Here is a 21658-nt window from a genome sequence, read left to right as displayed (position 1 = left end):
GAAGCTTTTGATATATATTACAAAATCTCCCTTTGAAATGGTTGTACCAATTTCTAGCCCCAACAGCAACATGTGAGAGGATTAATTTCATCATATCCTCACCAACATTGAGTATTATCATTCTTTTTCATCTACAATCTGGTAGGCAAAAAGAGTATCCCATGGTTTTAATTTGAATATATTTAAAAACTAGTGAAGCTGAAGTTCATATGTGGGCTGATTGTGGTCTCTTAAAATTACATTGTAAAGTGCTAGTCCTTATCCTTTGCCTTTCTATTGGGTTGTTGCCATTTTTTTTTTTTTAAGATTTTATTTATTTGTCAGAGAGAGAGAGCACAAGCCGGGAGGCAGGGGGGCGGCAGAGGGAGAGGGAGAAGCAGGCTCCCTGCTGAGCAAGGAGCCCAGTTGATCCCAGGACCCTGGGATCATGACCTGAGCTGAAGGCAGACACTTAACCAACTGAGCCACCCAGGCGTCCTGAGTTGTTGCCATTTTTTTTGTTGGGTTGTTTCATTGTAAGAGCTCTTTAAATATAAGCAGTATTAACCCTTTGTCTATCACATATGTCTCCATTTGTCATTTTCCTTTTGACTTTATAAGAGGCAGTATAGGGAGAGGTTAAAAACATGGCCCCTGAGACAGACTGGTTCTGCCATTTACCAGCTGTGCATATGCTGCTTAGGTGCCCTGTCCAGGTACCCTTTACTCACCAGTACCCCCATCTCCCAGACCTGTGAGATTGGCTACTAAGGAGTACAGCTGTCCATCTCTCTGTAGAGTGTGCACTACAGGGAGCTGGGGAAGTTATACCCTACCCCATCCCAATACAGGGATACAAAAAGCTGCCACTCTTCTGTAAAGTGCAGGCTAATTTTATGGTTTATGCTCTAGACTCTAGAGACCTCCTTGTATGAATCGGACCAAGGCTAAGATTTTCTAAGATCCATTCTTACTTGGCCCTTTTCTATTTCCTATCCTGTTTCACTCTTTTCCTTACAAGGTCACTCTGAAAAGTCCCTCCTCAATAAATCATGCATATTTGATCCTTGCTTCAGGATCTGCTTCTAGGAAACCAACCTAAGATTCTATAAAATGGGTGTGCTATTAGTACCTCTGACACAGGGTTGTTGTAAAGATTAAATATTAAAATTTGTACTTATTATGCATAAGGCATTGTCTTAAACACTTTACACATATTAATTCATTTAGTCTCTATTATCAGTGAGGGTCCAGGGATAATCCTCAAACATGTAAGTGCTTAGAACAGTGTTGGCATATATTTAGCATCAATAATTCTTAGTTATCATTATTTATTAATTCGTTCTACATTTCTTTTTTTTATCTTTTTTTTTTAAGATTTATTTATTTATTTGAGAGAGAGAGAGAGAGGAGAGGCGCAGAGGGAGAGGGAGAAGGAGAGAAGCAGACTCCTTGCTGAGCATGGAGCCTGACACAGGGCTGGATCTCGGGGCCCTGAGATCATGACCTGAACCAAAACCAAGAGTTAGATGCTTAACCAACTGAGCCACCCAGCCACCCATATTAAATCATTCTACATTTCAAATGGAAGATTAAATCTGTTAACAGGCTGTTTCCCTTGGATTTTGAGGTCTCCTTCCCATGCCCCTTTTCTTAGGTATTCCTTTGGAAAGCTCTTTCCCCCTCATTTTTTTCCTCTTTTATTCCAAAAGGTAGAGCTACGAAGTCCACATTCTTGCTGAGGAACTTCTACACCTAACGTTCTGACTTGGTTTCAGTGAAGGGAGCACTGTTATTCTCTGATAGACTTTGTTGAAAAGGGAAGAAACAAGTGTTTTCTCCTTGATTATTCAAATTTGTCTTGACTCAGTGGCGTCATTTATAACTTAGAGGAAAGTCCAGCCACTGTAGCTTTATCTTAAAAACAAAACAAAACGGGGGCGCTTGGGTGGCTCAGTGGGTTAAGCATCTGCCTTCAGCTCAGGTCATGATCCCAGGGTCCTGCTCTGTGGGTAACCTGCTTCTCCCTCTCCCTCTGCTTTCTGCACCCCCTGCTTGTGCACTCACTCTGTCTGTCAAATAAATAAATAAAAATTTTTTTTAAAGATTTTATTTATTTGACAGAGAGAGGGAACACAAGCAGGGGGAGTGGGAGAAGGAAAAGCATGCTTCCCGCTGAGCAGGGAGCCCGATGCAGGGCTCCACCCCAGGCCCCTGGGATCACAACCTGAGCCAAAGGCAGACGCTTAACGACTGAATCACCCAGGTGCCCCAAATAAATAAAATCTTTAAAAAAATTCCATATGGGGCACCTGTGTGGCTCAGTCGTTAAGCGTCTCTCTTTGGCTCAGGTCATAATCTCAGGGTCCTGGGATCGAGCCCCGCATCAGGCTCCCTGTTCAGCGGGAAGCCTGCTTCTCCCTCTCCCACTCCCTGCTTGTGTTCCCTCTCTCACTGTGTCTTTCTCTGTCAAATAAATAAATAAAATCTTTAAAAAATAAATAAATAAAAAATAAAAAAATTCCATATGTTTAAAAAAACAACAACACTAAGCTTGGGCTATCCTAACAACCTTGCATGTTGTAAGGCTATGCACACTCATTGCTCTCTCCCTTCTCCAAGGCACTGGGAAAGGATCAAGGAAGTGTCAATATCAGCAGTGTTAACACCAGAGGGGTTTTCAAGTAATGTGGAAATGCAGTAAAAATGCCACTGCTATGTCCCTAGCACTCAGTATAGTGTTTAGCACATAATAGGTATTTAAAAACATGTTCTTGAATAGATGAATGAGTGAATTTACAAGACAAGAAAGAACAATGACATCAGTTAATAGTGGTATCCAAATGTTTACCACTTACTGTGGTTATCACCACCTTCTTGCATCTGTATCCATTTAAAATCATTTTCCTTCTACTTGAAAGATAACCTTCATAACTTCAGTTAGTGAGGGTCTGTGATGGCAAAATCAGTTTTTGTTTACCTAAATATGCCTTTATTTCACTCTCATTTTTAGAAGATATTTCTACTGGTTAAATAATTCTAGGTTGACAGTCATTTTCTCTCAGTACATTCTTCTGGGTTATATTTTTACAGTTGCAAAGTCACCTGTCAGCTAAGTGTTGTTTCCTTGGAGGTAGTCAGCCCTTTCTCTTGCAATGGTTGTAAAGTTACTTTGCTTTTGGTGCTCTGTATTTTCATTATCTTATGCGTAAATATCTATTTTCTTTTTCTTTTTTTAAAATCTTGGGGCGCCTGGGTGGCTCAGTTGGTTAAGCAACTGCCTTCGGCTCAGGTCATGATCCTGGAGTCCCGGGATCGAGTCCCGCATCGGGCTCCCTGCTCGGCAGGGAGTCTGCTTCTCCCTCTGACCCTCCTCCCTCTCATGTGCTCTCTCTCTCTCATTCTCTCTCTTTCAAATAAATAAGTAAAATCTTTAAAAAAAATAAAAAAATAAAAAAAATAAAAATAAAAAAAAATAAAATAAAATCTTGCCTAAGGTATTGTCCATTTTCTTTTCATTTTAGAATTTTGATTAGACATGCTAGATCTCCCTCTATCCTCCATGTTTCTCTTTTATGTGAAAAAATTAATTTGGTTCTATCTTCTAGTTTGCTAATTTTTTCTTCAGCATGTCTAATCTGCTGTTAAGCCTGCCCATTGACTTTTTTTTTTTTTAGGGAGAAAGCACAAGAGCAAGCAGGAGGGGAGAGACAGAGGGAGGGAGATATTCTTAAGCAGGTTCCATGCCCAGCACAGAGCCCAAAGTGGGGCTTGATCTCACTACTCTGAGACCATGACCTGAACTGAAATCAAGAGTTGGATGCTGGGGTGCCTAGAAGGCCCAGTTGGTTAAGTGTCTGACTATGGCTCAGGTCATGCTCTCAGGGTCCTGGGATCAAGCCTTGCATCGGGCTCCCTGCTCAGCAGGGGTCTGCTTCTCCCTATTCCTCTGCCCCTCCCACCCCCACCCCTGGTGCGCGCTCTTTCTCTCTCAAATAAATAAATAAAATCTTAAAAAAAAGATTTGGGTGCTTAACCGATGGAGCCACCCAGGTATCCCCTGCCTGTTGACTTTTAAATTTTAATTATTATGTGTCTTTTTTTTTTAAGTCTATAAGGTTTTTTAAATTCTTTTTCAAACCTGCTTGTTCATTTTTGAAAGAATTTTGCTCTTTATTCGTATCTTCAATCTTTTATTGCCTTAAATCTATTAAACATATTTATACTCTATGGCTGGTAATTACAATTTCAAAGTCTTTAAGAGTTTGATTTTGTTATTTTTTTCCTGCTAATTCTTGTATAAGATGCTTTGTTTCTTTGTATGATTTGTAATTTGACTGAGAGTTCACATTTCTTGGAACTTCTGCTGTGTAAATTTTGGGGGTCTGGATCAAGTCGGTGTCTTAGTTGGCTTGAGCTGACAAAATACCATAAACTGGATTGCTTAAATAAAACATTTATTCCTCACAGTTCTGGAAGCTGGGAAGTCCAAAATCAAGGTGCCAGCACATCGTGTCTGGTGAAGGCCCATTTCTTGGTTCTTAGAGGGCTGTCATCTTACTGTATCCCTGTGTGTGAGGCTGCTCTTTGGGTCTTTTTTATAAGGGCACTAATCTCATTCATGAGTGCTCTACCCTCTTGACCTAATCTAAGGCCCTATCTCCCTATACTATCACAATGGGAATTAGGTTTAAACATACAAATTTTGGGGAGATACAAACAGTCTCTAGTGGTGATTTGGTTCACCTTTACCAGTTGCCTAGGGGCACCATCAACCTGAAACCACTTTAAAGTAAATTATGTGCTTGAGTTTCAGACAAGTCATGTAGAGCAGATTATTGCCTTTGGTAAAAAAACAAAACAAAACAAAAAACACAGAAAAAAAAAATATCAGGAGATATATCCTCCTCTATTCTATGTTAAGGACGATTGCAGGCAATTTTCTTTTGTTGTCTTCTGAGAAAAGGTTGACAAGGACTTTGGGAGATCCTGGCTTATGTGTGGAGTCTCTTATTCGATTCCTCATCTTGGTAGGACCTGGCCTTTGTCTCTTTTTTCCATGTCTCATGAGACCATGACAACTAAATCTCAAGTTCATCTGCTTATCTATTTTACTAGTTCCTAGCTTCTGAGTAATCCTTACTTGAATGCTAGGTCATTGATAAATTTTATATATTTTTTTAAATATTTGAAAGCATTTTAAGTTGTTTTCAGTGAGAGAGTGAACAGGGTATCTGGGTTATTACTTTCAGACATGGAAGTCTACGGAGTGATTTTCTTCCCTACTTTTTATTCTGAAAAATTCCAAATTTCTAGAAAAAGTAAAAGAATAATACATGAATAATATAGTATAAGAGTAAGAGATATATCTTAACCTAGGTCTAATTGTTAATAGTTTGTATTTCTCTCCTTTCTCTGTCTTTTGCTGAACCATTTGCATATAAGTTGCAGAAGTCATGGTTTTTTATTCTTAAGTACTTCAGCTTGCATCTCCTAAAAATAAAAAAATTCTCCTATATAACCATAATTCCATGTTACCTCTAGGAAAATTGACAGTAATTCTATAATATTACCTAATATACTATCTATATTCAAATTTCTCCAATTGTTTCTTAAATGTCTTTTATAGTCTCTCTCTCTCATTTTCTCTCTCTCTGATTTAGGACTCCACAAGATTCATGTACCTTTTTTGGTTGGTTTGTTTTTCATGACAATGATGTTTGTGAAGAGTCTGGGCTAATTGTCTTATAGAATGTCTGAAATTCTGGTTTTGTTTCTGAGTGTTCCTTTAAAAATATAAACAAATGAAGTTATTCCCATGTTTAAATCTTCCTCTGGCTACTATTACATTTAGAAAGTAAAGCCCAAACTCATTGTCCTGGCTTACAAAGGTCTACATGATCTGGTATGACTTCACCCTGTAGGTTCTTCTCTACCTCATTTCACTTAAGCAATAGTGGTCTTTTTCCAGTTTCACAAACCCACAAAGCTTGCCCTCACAGGGCTTTGCATTAGCTGTTCCCTTTGCCTAATGTTCTCTTCCCTGAGATTTGCTTAAAAGTTGGCTCCTTATAATTAAAGTCTTGGTTTGAATACTGTCTTCTCAAAGTGGACTTTCTTACCTTGACCCTCAATGTAAAGTTGTCTTTCAGTCACTCACCCTTACATCACCCCCCTTTGAATTCTCTGCATGGTACCTGTCACAACCTGGTATTTTTCTTATTTATTTTTATTGAACTCCATGGAAGCAGGGGCTGGGCTCCCTCTTGCTCATTACTATATTCCCAGCACCTAGAACAGTTTCTGACACATAGCAGAAACTTAATAAATACTTGCTAAATACTGTAATGAATAAGCTGAAAGCTGAGGGCAGACAAGTAGCCAGCCATTTAAAGGGCCTGAGGGAAAAAATCTTGGCAGGGGGAACTGCCAGGGAGAAGGCTCTGAGAGAACCCTGAGGCTAGGTCTGCTCTAGGGCTGGAGAAATATCCTGTGTACTTGGAGCGAGGTGCAAAGTAAACCAGGAGGAGAAGGAAATACTGGAGAGTAGAGAGGTGGATAGGGCAAGATGACTTAGGACTTTGTGGGCCATGGTAGGGAATTTAGATTTTATTTTAAATCAAATGATAAATCACTAAAGGTTTTCAAATAGGAGAGTGACATAATCTGATTTATGCCTTTTAAAAGATAATTTAAAAACTAATTCAACTTGAGTAAGATGGAGATAACTAATACCAGTGATAGAAAGTCACATGTGTAAGAGAAGATTTGCAGGCGGGACATAATGATTTGTTTTGGACAATGGTTGATAGGAAAACATTCTATCAACACCCAAAAAAGAATTTATGAGTAAGAAAGAATTATAATACCTACCTCTGAAATGGTACAGCCATCTAATTCAGTTGTCGTTTATAAGTACCTGATTTTAAAGGCAGTTGCTGATAATAATAATAGGCACCATTTATCAAGCAGTCAGGCGCTTAACAAAACTTACCTCACGGAAGCATAACCACCACTTTTATTACCTGTGTTTTGCAGTTGAGGAAACTAAGGCTAAAGAGGATAAGTAACTCCTTTAAGGTCAATCAGCCCATAAGTGGCAAAGATGTAACTCAAATCCAGGTCAAGTGTGATGCCAAAGCTGTTATTTTAACCAATTTGCGATACATAACACGTTCCCAGGAAGAGAAATGCTGCTTGGATCACTGGTTATGGCCATCATTCAGGGAGATACTGAAAGTGGGGTTTTCTCTAACACACCCTGCAGAAACATTTAAATTTCATTTCAGTGGAGAAATGTTTGAGAAATAATCTAATTAAATTCATCCGACTCTTTAGCCCAAAGAGCCTGTAGTCTTGGTATTTCTGTGAAGAACTGAGACCTATGTTTTGGTTAAACCTGATAATGGAGGAGGTGCATGGAAATAAAACTGCCTTTTCCCAGTGTATCTGGAATATAGCGGCCTGAAACCGAGTCAAGTGCCACCCAGTTTTCCTGGGATCCGGCAACTCTGCAGTCAACACAAGTTTGCTTTCTTAACAGCTGGAAACGCCGGAATTGTGACAGGGCCGCAAGAACTGAGGCTGCCTTGTTCGGACTTTGACACGGGTCCCTCTGTTCCTGTCACAGAGCCCTTTTTCTTAAACATCCCGCATAGGCCGCTTGGGAAACTCGTTCTCTAGGCTGGACCGAGCCGTCAGCGCAGGACGCATTTGTTCTGGGCGCCCATCTTTTAAAGGGGTCCGGGCCAGACCCTCTCTGAACACTCTTTGGACGATACTTATCGCTCCACCCTTCAGTGTCTGAAGAAGAAGTAAGAGGGCAGGAAAGCAGTTTCAACTTGGTGTTTGACGACAGGCCCCAGAACAGCGGGGGGCCAAGCCCCCCAGGGGCCCCCTCAGCCTGACGCGCAGTGCCCCGCCCCGGGACGGTGGAGGCAGAGGCGCGGACAACCGCCCCGCCCCGCCCCCCGCGCTGGCCATTGGCGGGTCCGAAAGACGCGGGGCGTTGTCGGTTTGAATGGGAACTACTGGAGCTGGGGCGCACGCGCAGAGGAGGGGAGCTGTGGAGGCCGGCGGCGCCGCGCGACCCCTGGGTGGGGAGGAGAGCCGCGCGAGCTCTGGCCCACGTGACCTGCGGCGAGCGGAGGCGGGGGGCGAGTGCCTGCCTCCCGCAGTGCCTCTGCCTGGCGAGGCGCCCCCGGCGCGCGGACCCGCCTGGGGGAGGGGCCGCGGCCACCCGTCCGTCGCCTGAGGCGGCCGCTGCTGCAGCTCCGTCGCGGCCGCCGCGCTCCCGGGACTCGCCGGCCCGCGGGAGGTGAGTTCTGAGGCGTCTCAGGGCGCCCCGCGGAGGGAGCTGGCTGGGAGGGGCGTGTGTGTGCGGGGCTGGGTGAGGAGGTTCTGTGGCCCGGGTCTGGGGGCCGCCTGCTTTGTTCGGGTGGGCGGCGGGGACCCGCGCGGCGGTGACCCGAGTGAGGAAACCAGGAACGGGGTGAGAAGCAGCTGGCTGAAGTGCGAGTTGCTTTCTTGTTGCGAGACTTTTAAATGAGAGTCAAGTTTGAGAGCTTTGTTCCCTAACTTTTTAAAAAAATAAAAAGTATGATAGGGCACAGCGACTCCTCACGTATTCTGAGTGTAACAAACAGTGGATTAAAAACCCGAATCCCCGTGGAATTAATCCGAGGCAGATAGCATTCACTTGTAGTCATGCGCTTGCTGTCTAAAGCGGGCAGTGTTTGTCAAACACCTGCGTTTACCATATTTCAATTCATGCGTTCGGGGCACCGACTTGTCGAGTTACCGTAGATATTGGTAGTTGCTGCAAAAAGTTTTAGTAAGCAGAGGATGTTAATAAAGCCCTTATCCGAAAATCTGTATCATCTATAGATATCTTCGAAGAGTTAAAACGTGGAAAATCTATAATTTTCTTTGTTTTAGTGGTAACCAGTTAGATCATTTTAACTGGTATCATTTGAGCTCCGTTAAAGAAAACGAGTAAGGATGGAAATTTTATGTGCCTTAATGCATAATTTAACTCTGCCGCAGAGTTTAAGCAGAGGAGCTTCTTGGCTTTCCATTCTGTCAACTTGAGTTGGAGTCTTTCGTGGTGTGTGTGGGGTTAACATACCAACCGAGCTGAATTTTCAGGCTGCCACTTTAGAAGGGTGCCCGAAGATTTCTGGTCTGATAACCACACTGTGATTACCTCTGATAAAGACCATTTTTGCTTGGGTTGTCCCTATTCGAGAAGCAGCTTTCTTTGCTTTTTATGTTGCTTACTTCTAAACGATCACTGTTGATTGACCTGGGGGGGCGGGGGTTGTTTGTGTGTGTAGAGTGAGGGCTGGAGGGGTGATGGTGTAAGGGCAGTCTCAGATTTACTCTCCTTTCCACCTTACCATGGATTCGTTCTGGCAAGTTCCTTCTTAGGCTATTATTTGTAATAAAGGAGTGGAGCAGATACAATGTAAGAAGTTGTATGGTATTGTTGTAGAGGCGTTTCCCCCCAGATCTGCTTTGGCTAGATCAGCAGTTTAGTTGTATTTTCTAATGTTATTAAATCAGACATGCAGGGTTACAAATGTTATATTTTAATATAAATCTCAGACTTGGTACTAGGCTAATTACAACGAAGATAGGCTATAGTAATTTTTTAAATGGCCTTGTACTTAAGATTTACCTAAACGGTAAAATTTTTAATTAGTTCTCTGGAATTTGAAAATTAAAAAACTGATGTAGATTTAGACTATTCTAAATCTAATAGACATTCAAAAAAGTAATAACAGCTACTATCATTATTACTACTATACTTTATTGAGTACTTTTGTTAAGTACCAGAGCCAGGCACTGGGTCAGATACTTTATAAAATGGATCTCTAATCATCACAACACATGTTGGATAAGTGTCATTATGCCCAAACCAACTCTGAGAGTTTAACTAGCTCAAGATCATATAACTAATAAGTCAAACTGTGACCTGATCTCAGAGCACATGCTCTGTTGCTTCTCTGCAGTTGTTTAAATCTCCTCCAGGTCTCTGGATTCCATTTGTAGGGACACAATCCACTTTTAAGATGCCTGTAGGTGTTGTGTTTTATTGGGAACTATGCAGAAATATTTCAGTCCTCCTTTTAAGACTGCTGTCTTCCTTTCAGTACCTTATAAATCATAACATTTTCAATATCCTGTAATCATCTTTATAAAAACAGTAAAAAATTAAGTAGAACTTTCCTGAGTTATTTACATGAATATGAATATACTCTTTACTGTGGAGCATATATGTATTAAAGCCCAGTTTTCTCACTAGTATAGGATTCTTTGCTACTTCATAGTTCTTATCTTCTTCCCAGGCAAGAAATTAAAAAACGTTTGTTGGGCATCGATTATGTGCAAAGTAATTTGCTTGGTGTTTTGAGATGATAAGAGAAAACTTCCTGTTCAGTAGTTGCTTCTGGAGTTTTCGAAGTATCTTCCTTCTGTCTCCCTCCTTTACCCTGTGTTGCTGCCAGTTTATTTAACACAGATCCGACTTTGCTATTCCTTTGTTGAAAAAATTGCAAGGTTTAATACAAGGCCACATACATATTCACAGTCCCTAACACTTTAGCACCTTCTTAACTTTTCCTACTCCCAACCCAGTGTGCTTGTCCTGGCATACATTCTGTGCATTCTTACCTCCTTGCTTTTGCTTGAGCCATTTCCCTGTGACTGGAATGCCTTTCCTTCATTTGCGTAATAAGGTCTACCCATCCTTCAAGGTGCAGTACAGATATCCTTGCTTCCAAAAAGCTTTTTATGGTCCTTTTTATTTAGAATCATTCTTCCCATATCATCTCATAACATTATTGAATTAAATAAAACATTTTTCCACAGGATAGTGATAACTTTTGGAGGAGGACAAAGTTACATTTTCCTATAAAGAATTCAAAATTCAAACTCTCTAGGGACCCTTTTTAGACATTTTTAACCCTCTTGCATTTGGGATTTATTTCTCCTTATTTATTAATAAAAAGGTTACAGATCAGAAAGGGCAAGGACTAATATATACACATTCAGGAGGGTTTTTTTTGTAGAAATTGGGCTTAGTGTGAATCATCAGTGTTTTTGGATTGCAGACATATTCTTGTGATCTCCTGGTTCTGTAACCTGAGTAGTCATTCGGAGAGCACTGAAAATATAATTGGAATTGATGAAAATTTAGAATGTCTTTTTTTTTTTTAAGAGTCATTACTATGTCTTTTATAACTTTGGTATTGTAATACTTCTATGTATCAATTTTTATGTGTTTCGAACAGTTAACTAGAAATCCTTTTCCTTATGCAGGTGTCTAATTGAAACTCTTTCAAAAGGTTATTAATTTTACTAATGGATTAAAAGAACCATATCTATTTAACATTATAGGAGAGAAAATTAACATTATTTGTAAACTCTGGGCTTCAGTTTGATGAGAAATAAAACTAAGTAATAGGGAGAAGTACTCATTTTATTCTAATGAACATACTTATTCCTTTAGTTGAACATACATATATATATACACACACACACACACACACACACTCCATGCCCAGCATGGAGCCCAACTTGGGGCTTGAACTCACAATCCTCAGATCAAGACCTGAGCTGAGACCAAGAGTCAGACGCTTAACCAACTGAGCCACCCAGGCATCCCTATATTTGTAAATATAAATAAGTAATCTTGGGGTACCTGGCTGGCTCAGTTGGTAGAGCATGTGACTTTTTTTTTTTTTAAGATTTTATTTATTTATTTGACAGAGATAGAGACAGTGAGAGAACACAGGCAGGGGGAGTAGGGGAGGGAGAAGCTGGCCTCAATCTCAGGACCCCGGGATCATGACCTGAGCCGAAGGCAGACACTTAACGACTGAGCCACCCAGGTGCCCAGGAGCATGTGACTCTTGATCTTGGGGTTGTGAGTTCGAGCCCCACATTGGGTGTGGAGCCTACTTAAAAAAAAATAAGTAATCTTGTTGGAGCAGGACTTTTGATCCAATAACTGCTTTGTAGGGAAAAAGGAAACCAAGATTAGGGATGTTGCATAAAAGTAATCTCCTTGAAATTTTGAAGGAACTGCTTTATCCTCTTGAATTATTGTAATCACTGAGGATTATAATTACAAAACAGCAGTTTTAGTGATTAGTGTAGTCACTGGCATAATTCAGATTAACTCCATGTATAATCTAAAAATAGAGCCTCTTTCTAGTTTATCAACCCCCCCCACGAAAAACCTTCAGTATTTAACTTCTTCCTGATTTATCATGGGCTGCCAAACCAAAGACACTAAGAGTTTGCTCATGCAATAATTATTATATCCACAGTGTTTTGTGTAGAGACTTTTGGAAACTGCTGTTGACCTACAGACATTCAGCATTTCTCATACGAGTGGACTCATACTTGGCCCTTTCTCACTGTTTAACAACAGTGAAGGCTTGAAATATTCAAATCTTTTTCTTCTTCTATATTACATTTTGTTTTAGTATTTATCTAATTTGAAATTTCATATATGGTCTATTTGTATTTAGTTATCCAGGAAGGATAATTCATTGGAGTCCTTAAATATAAATGTTTCTCATCAAAAAAGGAAGTTTATGCATAGTTTAGTTGTTTAGAGTGGTGAACTTTTAGGTATAAACATTGAAAACATGAAAAGGAATTCTTATTGTATATTGCTAAAATTGTTTGGATTATACTACTCTGAAGTGGTTGCATTTGTGTTTTGAAAGGCCGTGGCTCTGGATCCGAATTTTTTTTTTTTAATCTGCCAAGAATAAAAAAATGAGAGTTTAAAATTAATACTACCTTAGTTTGCATGTATTTGATATCTTTCATAATGGCCTTTGAGATTTAATTTCAAATACACTTGGAAACCCTTCTGACTGGTGGTATACCTTTAAGATATAGGTTTATTTGGAATCTAGAACCATTAATCTATTCTTTGAATTTTATTCTATTTGTTTAGCTGACTGATAGTCACAAACAGCTTATTAGAAAGTTTTTATAATAAAATGTGTTTCAGTTAGCAGTTACACAGTTATGCTTGTTTTCTAAACTAACTTGGCTTAACATTCACAAACTAACTTTTGATTGTTGCAGACATAAAGATTAGCAATAAATTAAGACTTAACCTTAATTGGAGTGCATGCGTTAGGATTATATATTTGCTTAAGGAAAACTTTATTCATACAGTTTTTATAGCATAATCTGTGGTAAATTCACATTTCTCCAAAATGATAGAGAATAGAATGATCTGCTTACCTAATCAGTACGATTGTTTATTTTATTAATTTGGGATTGTGTAAAGTAATTTATATTTGCCATGTATGACAATTATTAATGGGTACTAACCATGTTCAACACTATACATAGATATACATGGATATACACACACACGTACATACATAACCTTGAGTTATCTTTAGTTCAGAGTATTATGTAAAAATTTGGTTATATTATTGGTTTAGAGATTGAGTATGTTGAAAAAAGAATCAGAACTATTCATTGCTTTTTTTTTCTTTCATTGCAATTTCTCTTTAATTTTGCCACTGACTTATTGCAGTATTAACATTGAGATCTCATTGGTATTTAAAAAAATTTTTAAAGATGTGCAAAAATTCAGAAATGTCACTCAGTTCTATTTTTTTACCTCTCAGATTCTTTCCCATTTATCAAATTTTATGTGATTTCAAATTATCTCATTTGATATCTTTATTTTTTTCAGCTATTATTTGTGAATATAGCACTTTACCAAGTACAAGTTTAATAGAAGTATTCCACTTTTTCCTATTCAGAATGTAATCCATTTTTTCCTCTTGGAAGTATCCTTCTTGCAATCCAATTTGTTAGTCACTGTGTACTGCTACTGTTCCATCTACCTTGAAAATTGGAAATATTTTAAGTTCTCTGTTACTGCATGACCTTTGCCTCTCACATCTAGTCAGTGTGCATTGTTTTTCCTTTTTCTTTAGGTACTCCTAGCCAGATTACTTAAGTACCCAGCCATTCTTAGGTCTGACTTACCTTGCTTTAGGCACTAATTTCCCACATCAGTCATATATTCTGATATCAAAATAATTTTTTTTTGCATTTAGTTGGCTCTTCAACATCTGCCGCACTAAAATTAGACTGAACTTTTCTCTCTGTTGGACTTTGTTTTTGCATCCTTCTTTATTATCCCCATTATTACCACAATGTGTATTTGTTATTATAACCTGTACCCTTGAGTCTAATATAAAAGAACTTCATTTAAAATATTTTCTTGAGGGGCACCTGGGTGGCTCAGTCGTTAAGCGTCTGCCTTTGGCTCAGGTCATGATCCCAGGGTCCTGGGATCGAGCCCCACATCACATGGGGCTCCCTGCTCTGCCGGAAGCCTGCTTCCCCCTCTCCCACTCCCCCTGCTTGTGTTCCCTCTCTCGCTGTGTCTCTGTCAAATAAATAAAATCTTAAAGAAATATAAAATAAAATATTTTCTTGATTCTTCTTCCATATTTATCCCTGCTCAGATTGATAAAAGGTTACTGTATCTGACTTGAAACATTACAACTGAAAGGGATTTGGAGAATTTGACTGTTGCACTTTAGAGGGAATTATTAGGATAAGAAAAGTTTAAAGAATTTAGATTAATCTGGAGGCAAGAAAAGTAAATTATATTTATTATCTGATAGGTGTTACCAGTTTATAGAGATACTTAAAAGAAAGAATCAGACCAGAGGTTATTGGCATTTAAGTTGGATAGTTTGGATAAATTGGAAGGACAAAAGATATACATGTAACTGTGTATCCCCTATGTTTCCCCATCACTTACTTCGCAAATATTTTACTGCCAATGGAGTAGAGCAAGGCTAGGATTTATTTACTCTGATTGCATACCTTGGACAGTGCCTAGAAGTCCACCTACCCGTATGAGAGTCTGCCTATTTTGACTTCCTAATCAGGTAATTAAATGTGAGGCAATCAGAGTTATATACTACTTTATCTTTCTCTATGCTTTTGTCAGTTTCTAGCATATAGAAAAAAATTATTTCGTTTTATTTCTCTGGTCAGACCAAAAGGTGCTGTGAGTTTTTGTTAGCAGTGAGATTTTGGGAGCACTGTTTTTTAAAACCTGGGAGATGCTATGAAGGACATATGTTTCCTTGTAAATTATTAGTTATAAGTCTTAATGGAGATTGGAGATTAAATTTGATGACTTTTTAACGTTCTTTCAAACCTGTAATTTCCATTCCATTTCCTGGTCCTGTCATTAAATTTTCTTATCCTGATGAACATAATTTATTATTTATTGCAGATTTTATTACTGCTACACTGGTAATATATAAACTATGTGTTAAATATGAAGTGGGTTTGTTAACTCTGTGTAATGTGGAGCATGAATGAACACATTGTTACTAAATTGGTTAGAGAGTTCTTGCAGAATTAATCATTGAATCAAGAATTGCTTGTGGGACGCCTGGGTGGCTCAGTCGGTTAAGCGTCTGCCTTCGGCTCAGGTCATGATCCCAGGGTCCTGGGATCGAGTCCTGCATCAGGCTCCCTGCTCTGCGGGGAGCCTGCTTCTCCCTCTGCCTCTGCTTCTCTCTGTCTGTCTCTCATGAATAAATAAATAAAATCTTAAAAAAAAAAAAAGAATTGCTTGTTAGTTCAGTGAATAATTATAAGAAATGCTACTTTATTGTTACGGAGATTGTAATGTAAGAGTGACTTGTTTGTGATACACTTCTTTTGAGAATTGTAAAACCATATTATAAATTGTCCTTATTGAAATGGTGAATAGCATTCTGTCTTCTTGCTTATTTTAATTATTTTTAAAATGTTTCTCTATGCAGTCTTAAATAAGGTATTTCACAACTCCATTTATATGCATTTGTTAATTTGACTCCATGTTTACATTTTATTAAGTATGGAGTTAACATTTTTTAATGATTGGTAAAATTTGGAATTACAGTATGATCTGGATGAAAAAATATTTCAAGTAAATTATAACTTAATTGAATTCAAAGTTAAATTTATTCTAATATTTCACCTTCTGCCCCATTTTATAAATAACAGCCTAAACCTCAGCATGGGTAGGGGAAGACCTTTTGGTTGACCGTTTAGCTGTTGTGTAATCTAGATGTACTTTGAAGCTATGGCTATTAATATCTACGCTAATTCCTTTATAGTATTTTATTTATTAAGGATAGGATCCTGAACAAAAGAAAAAGAGGTTTGTTGGGTTAATAGCTGCTACCCTTTCTTTTCATCCTTTCTTAAGACACTGCTTCCTTTGTTGGCCAGGGAAGGTGTAAAAGGAATATTTTGTGGTTTTTCTTTTTGTATGTCAAACTGGTTATTAATAAGAAAACCTAATTTCCCCTGGGAAGCTTGTCAATATTCCCAAGGCTGGTCCTTTCCACCTTCCACCTCCTCATGGGTCCTTTTCTGCTCTGTTCCCTACTAACCTCTTTTCTAACTGTACTTGATTAACAAAGCAGTGGGTGTGTGTGATTTAGAGTCTAGTTTATGTTATAGTTGAAATATTTAAAAGGATGTTATGTGGCAAAGGAATTAGGTTTATTGGATGGCAGCAAAAGGAAAAAATGGGTAGAAATGGAAAGATTGCTCAAAGTATGGAACAAATTTCTAAAAGAACTGTTCAAATTAGGATTAGCCGCCTCAAGACCTTTCTGGGAATGCTGTAATAAATGTTAGACTAACTGACCTATAACGTTGTTTATAACACTGAGATTCCAGGACTTAATAATTGTGTGTGTGTGTGTATGTGTATATATATATATAATCTATTTATACACACACATATGTATATCTTACCTTATTTGTTTCTCTAAACTGCTGCCTTAGAAGTTATAGTTTATATCTGATGGCCTGTAGTTTCTCTGTAAATATATCTGGGTATGGGATTCGTTTTCATTTATCTATTTAGGATTTAGTGTGTGCTTCTTCAATCTGCTAATTTAAGTCTGTCTTCAAGTCTGAAAAAAATCTTTATCACTGAAGATTTTGCCTTTACTTTTTGTAATTAGACCTCTGTAGAGCCTCTCATTTTGTCTCCCTTTTCTCTGAACTGCTCTTTAGTATTTTTCATCTCTTTATCTCTTTGTGAATGTCTGAATAATTTCTTCAGATATTCTTCTAGTTTACTCATTCTGTCTTTAGGTTATCTGCTGTTTAACCAGTACATTGAGTTACTAATACTAATGTTCATAGCAATACTTTTTTAATAGTAGCAAAAAAATACAAAAACTACAATCCAAATGCCCATCAACAGCAGAATAAAAAATATATTTGGTATTCAATGGGATATGACACAGCAGTGTAAATATGCAAACTGTAGCTGTGTGCAACAAGTGAGATGAATCTCGGAAACATAATGTTAAGCAAAATCATACAAAATTAAATGATATAATTTTTAGGCCTATGCAGATATTGAACCAAGGTTATAACGACAAGCAAGGGAATAATGAACAAAATTCAGTTTAGAGATCACCTTAGAGGGTAAAAGGAACGTGTGATTGGTTAGGTTGAGGCACCCAGACGACTTCAAAGGCAGTAATAATGTTCTTTTATCTTCAACTGGGTGGTGTTATATAAATGTTTGTTGTGTCATTCTACTATACACATAGTTTCTAAATTTCTTTTGTACCTACTCAGTATTAATAAAAACATTTTAAAGACCTTAAAAAGTAAAACTAGAATGTACTCTGAGAGCAAATGAATACAAGTATAAGTTAATTATCAGCACAAATATCTTTTTTTTTTTTTTTAAAGATTTTATTTATTTATGTGACAGACACAGCGAGAGAGGGAACACAAGCAGGGGGAGTGGGAGAGGGAGAAGCAGGCTTCCTGCGGAGCAGGGAGCCTGATGTGGGGCTCGATCCCAGGACCCTGGGATCATGACCTGAGCCGAAGGCAGATGCTTAACAACTGAGCCACCCAGGCGCCCCCAGCACAAATATCTTTGAAGGAATAAATTTAGAGTTTGGAATTGGCTTGTTCAAATAATTACTGAATTCTCATTTTGCCTGTTATAATAGCATTTTTTAAAGCTTAAAGTATCATAATTTTCTCTTTAGATACTCTAACACATTCTTCTATATTTGTTTATAATAGAAAATATTACATAAATTATTGTATTTTAAAACAATTTAAAAAATTAAGGTACAGGTCCCAAATAAATGTAATATATTCACATCCTTATTGAGAAGCTTTATGGCGACAGTTAAGCCCTTTGCTGTTTTTCTCCTGTGATTGACATGACAGCAGTCTGTGGAGTTAGCTGTGTGATTATGTATAGATTGGAATTACTTTAGGTTATTCTTTGAAAATAGGACTTCAAGCAAGGCATCTTGTATTCCTTTTACAGAAATGTTGCTGAAGTGCTCCTGAAAGGGCCAGAGATGCAAGGATTTGGGACACATTTTGAACCTTTAAGCTGTCTGACATTGACCTCCTTTCATTATTAATAAAGAAGAAGCAGGAGCTTAGGATGTATTAACACCAACTCATTAATATACTAACCGGACAATGTTCTGCAACAATTCTACATTGTAAAGAACTGGATTGGCACTAAATAAAATAATTTCATATTTTACTCAGCTTATAATATGACTCGATGGAGGAAAATTTGATAAGCATGAGGGAAGACTATTCTTTTCATGTTCGTTACAGGTAAGACTACTGCTTTCATGGTGGCTTTTAATCCTTATTTAAACATGTATTTAGCTCTGATCATTTCAAATTTAAATTCGAATGTATTCAAAATATACTAGCCTTAGTTAGTATCTCCTATAAATGGTATTTTCTTTTTGTTGTGTTTGTTGTAAGTTTTTATATCCTTTCTATAGGAAAATGGTGGTGAAGATCGATTATGTATTATTGTTTATTAATGTTTTGTGGATGAGTTTATGAATAGTTACTTTATATTTTCTAACTATTGTAATGCAAATATAAAAATGAAATATATTTCTAAATGTTTGGGGTAAAAGATGGATTTGCAATATGGTCAGATGAATGACCTAATTTTTGCGTTTCAGTTTTGAAATGGTGATCTTTTATAAAAGAGCTTTTTAAAAAGTGGGTAATGTTGAAAGGGGTGGGTACTTTCTAAACATGATAAATTAATAGCCAGTTTAATATTTAGTGATAAAATATTAATGACATTTTGGATACATTTAGGAACAAAGCAGTGATATCTGCATCATTATTTAACATTTTATTCTAAAAGTTCTGGTCATGGCACTAAACAATAAAATGAACATAAACATAAATATTGGAATGAAAGGCATGTAATTATTAGTAGGGTTTTCAGGATACTAATAAGATTCTTTATCAAAACTGTTTTAAGTTAGTATTAAACATCAGAACTTGTAGCAATGGGTAGTATTCAGCATCTCTATTAAGTTGAAGTTGTTGATTACCAAATCTTAGATATCTTAACGTATGTTTAGGAAATAGATGTGTTGTCTTTTGGAGCAGATGATTCATGTTAGGGCACGGTGCCGCCACAAAAGTTTATATAGGTAAGATGAGGGTATTTCTATTTAAAAAAAGAAGAAGAAGAAGAAGGGGCACCTGGGTGGCTCAGTTGTTAAGCATCTGCCTTTGGCTCAGGACAAGATCCCAGGGTCCTGGGCTCGAGTCCCACATTGGGCTCCTTGCTCAGCAGGGAGCCTGCTTCTCCCTCTCCCTCTGCCTGCTGCTCCCCCCGCTTGTGCGTGTGCTCTGTCTCTCAATAAATAAAATCTTTTAAAAAATAAAAATAAAAAGTTTTGAATAAAAGAAATGGAGGACATTCAACATAATTAAAATGAGCTTTTATTATATGAAAGGCCCTCACTCTACCCTTTTGGGCATAGTTCCAGAAACCTGGGAGTTATCTTACATGCTTTTTTCCCTTCTTACTCTCTATCCAGTGTGAAGTCATGCCAGTTGATCCTAAATGTTGATCCAGATTGATCTACCCATCTGGATCCTCCCTATCCCTGCAATAGTTTAGGCCCCCATCATCTTCCTTCCAGATTCCCTCTATTCTCCATTCTTTTTTTTTTTTTTTTCTAAAGATTTCCTCCATTTATTTGACAGAGAGAGAAAGAGCACAAGCAGGGGGAGAAGCAGACAGAGGGAGAGGGAGAAGCAGGCTCCCGGCCGAGCAGGGAGCCCGATGTGGGGCTCGATCCCAGGACCCTGGGATCATGACCTGAGCTGAAGGCAGACGCTTAACCGACTGAGCCACCCAGGTGCCCCTCTATTCTCCATTCTTACCTCTTAGAATCCATCTTTTAATTTGCTGCTAGAGGGCTCAGGCTAAAAACACAGAGCTAACTACACAAATGCTGCTCTATCACTATGGTGGCTCCTAGTCACCTGTAGGGCAGAGTCAAGCTTAACATAGTATGCAAGATCTTCCATTTTTTAGCCTCTGTGTATTCCTTTGTCCTTACTTTCTCCAGTCCTCACCTTGCGCTTTGAGTTCTGGTTCCCTATACATGTCTTGCTCTTCCATGTTCTGTGCCTTTGCTCATGCTGCACCCTATGACTTGAATTATCTACTCCTGGAAACCATTTCTAAACAGTATATTTTGACTGTGTGCCCTCCCTGTGCTCACATAACATCCTTTGCATATTTCTTTCTTTGTATCAACTATATTAAAATTCTTTGTATCTGTTTATATGTTTGTCTCCTCCTTGGCTACTCCCTTCTTTGACCATTAACTTCCTTAGGGCAGCCATGATGCCTAGCTTGTTATCTGACTCATAGTGCACGTTTAATGAAATGTCCATTGAATTCCATTGGACATAACTATCAGATGAATCTAGTAAGTAAGATTTTATCTGTCTTACTAAGCATTTTCAAGGATGGTATACTTCTTAATACTGTAAGAGCAGCAGGTAAGGAGTGGATTATACTTCTCCCTGTAGGAAGATCTTAGATTTGTCCTTCTTCCATGATAGGTCAAATATGGTTATATATTGGTATAGGACTTCACCAAAAGAAACTTTAAACTCTGTAACTATTTTTAGTAAGAATATGCCAAACAAAGTTCTGGCTTCATCAGTGTTCTAAGATCAGCATTCTGTATATTAACTGGATTGTTGTATAATTGCAGATAATACTTTGTGTCCTTTTTGTTAGGAGTCATGGCCTAGTATAAATTACTATTCTACTCTGGTAAACAGGTAGCATGTAATGTGTTATCCATATGGTTCTTTCGTTGTGGCAGTCCTCATCCATCCCTGGAGGAGTTTCTGTGGCACAATGAGTTTGTAATTTTGAAATGGGATAATCCTTCAAACACTAAGGAACCTCCTGAGAGATATCATAATGCTTTATGAAATATTTTGTGACCTATTTGTGAAGGTAAAGAGAAATGGAGACTGATAGTAAAATGAAATTAGTTTCTAAACTTTAAAACAGTATCTGATTGATTTTAAATTAATTATTAATTTTTTAGGCATGATAATTTTTTTTGAAAATGGTGATGGGTATTAAAGAGGGCACGTACTGAATGGAGCACTGGGTGTTAGACGCAAACAATGAATCATGGAACACTACATCAAAAACTAATGATGTAATGTATGGTGATTAACATAACAATAAAAAATAAAAAGAAAATGACTCTTAGAGATATATACTAAGATATTTACAAGTGAAATTGTATGC

The 21658-nt window shown here is 38.0% G+C and overlaps 2 protein-coding genes across 5 annotated transcripts in view; one reads left to right on the top strand and one right to left on the bottom strand.

The window, feature by feature from the left end:
• The window catches only part of AKNAD1 (AKNA domain containing 1), a 120293-nt gene that overhangs the window by 54764 nt on the left and 43871 nt on the right, over nt 1-21658 (bottom strand). The window lies entirely within an intron of this gene.
• GPSM2 (G protein signaling modulator 2) overlaps nt 8031-21658 on the top strand; it is a 58315-nt gene continuing 44687 nt past the window's right edge. For 2 of the 4 annotated variants that reach the window (XM_078072650.1, XM_036109904.2), the window contains exons 1-2: nt 8031-8296; nt 18362-18666. In XM_078072650.1, the coding sequence (XP_077928776.1) occupies nt 18611-18666 (56 nt within the window). In that variant the 5' untranslated portion in view covers nt 8031-8296; nt 18362-18610. The remainder of the gene's footprint in view (nt 8297-18361; nt 18667-21658) is intronic. The other 2 variants (XM_036109905.2, XM_036109906.2) reach the window with 2 other exon arrangements.

This window comes from Halichoerus grypus, chromosome 5 (genome assembly GCF_964656455.1).
Source record: "Halichoerus grypus chromosome 5, mHalGry1.hap1.1, whole genome shotgun sequence".
In the NCBI taxonomy this organism is placed as follows: Eukaryota; Metazoa; Chordata; class Mammalia; order Carnivora; family Phocidae; genus Halichoerus; species Halichoerus grypus.
Note: the sequence above shows the minus strand (reverse complement) of the source record. Positions and strands in the feature narration are given on the sequence as shown.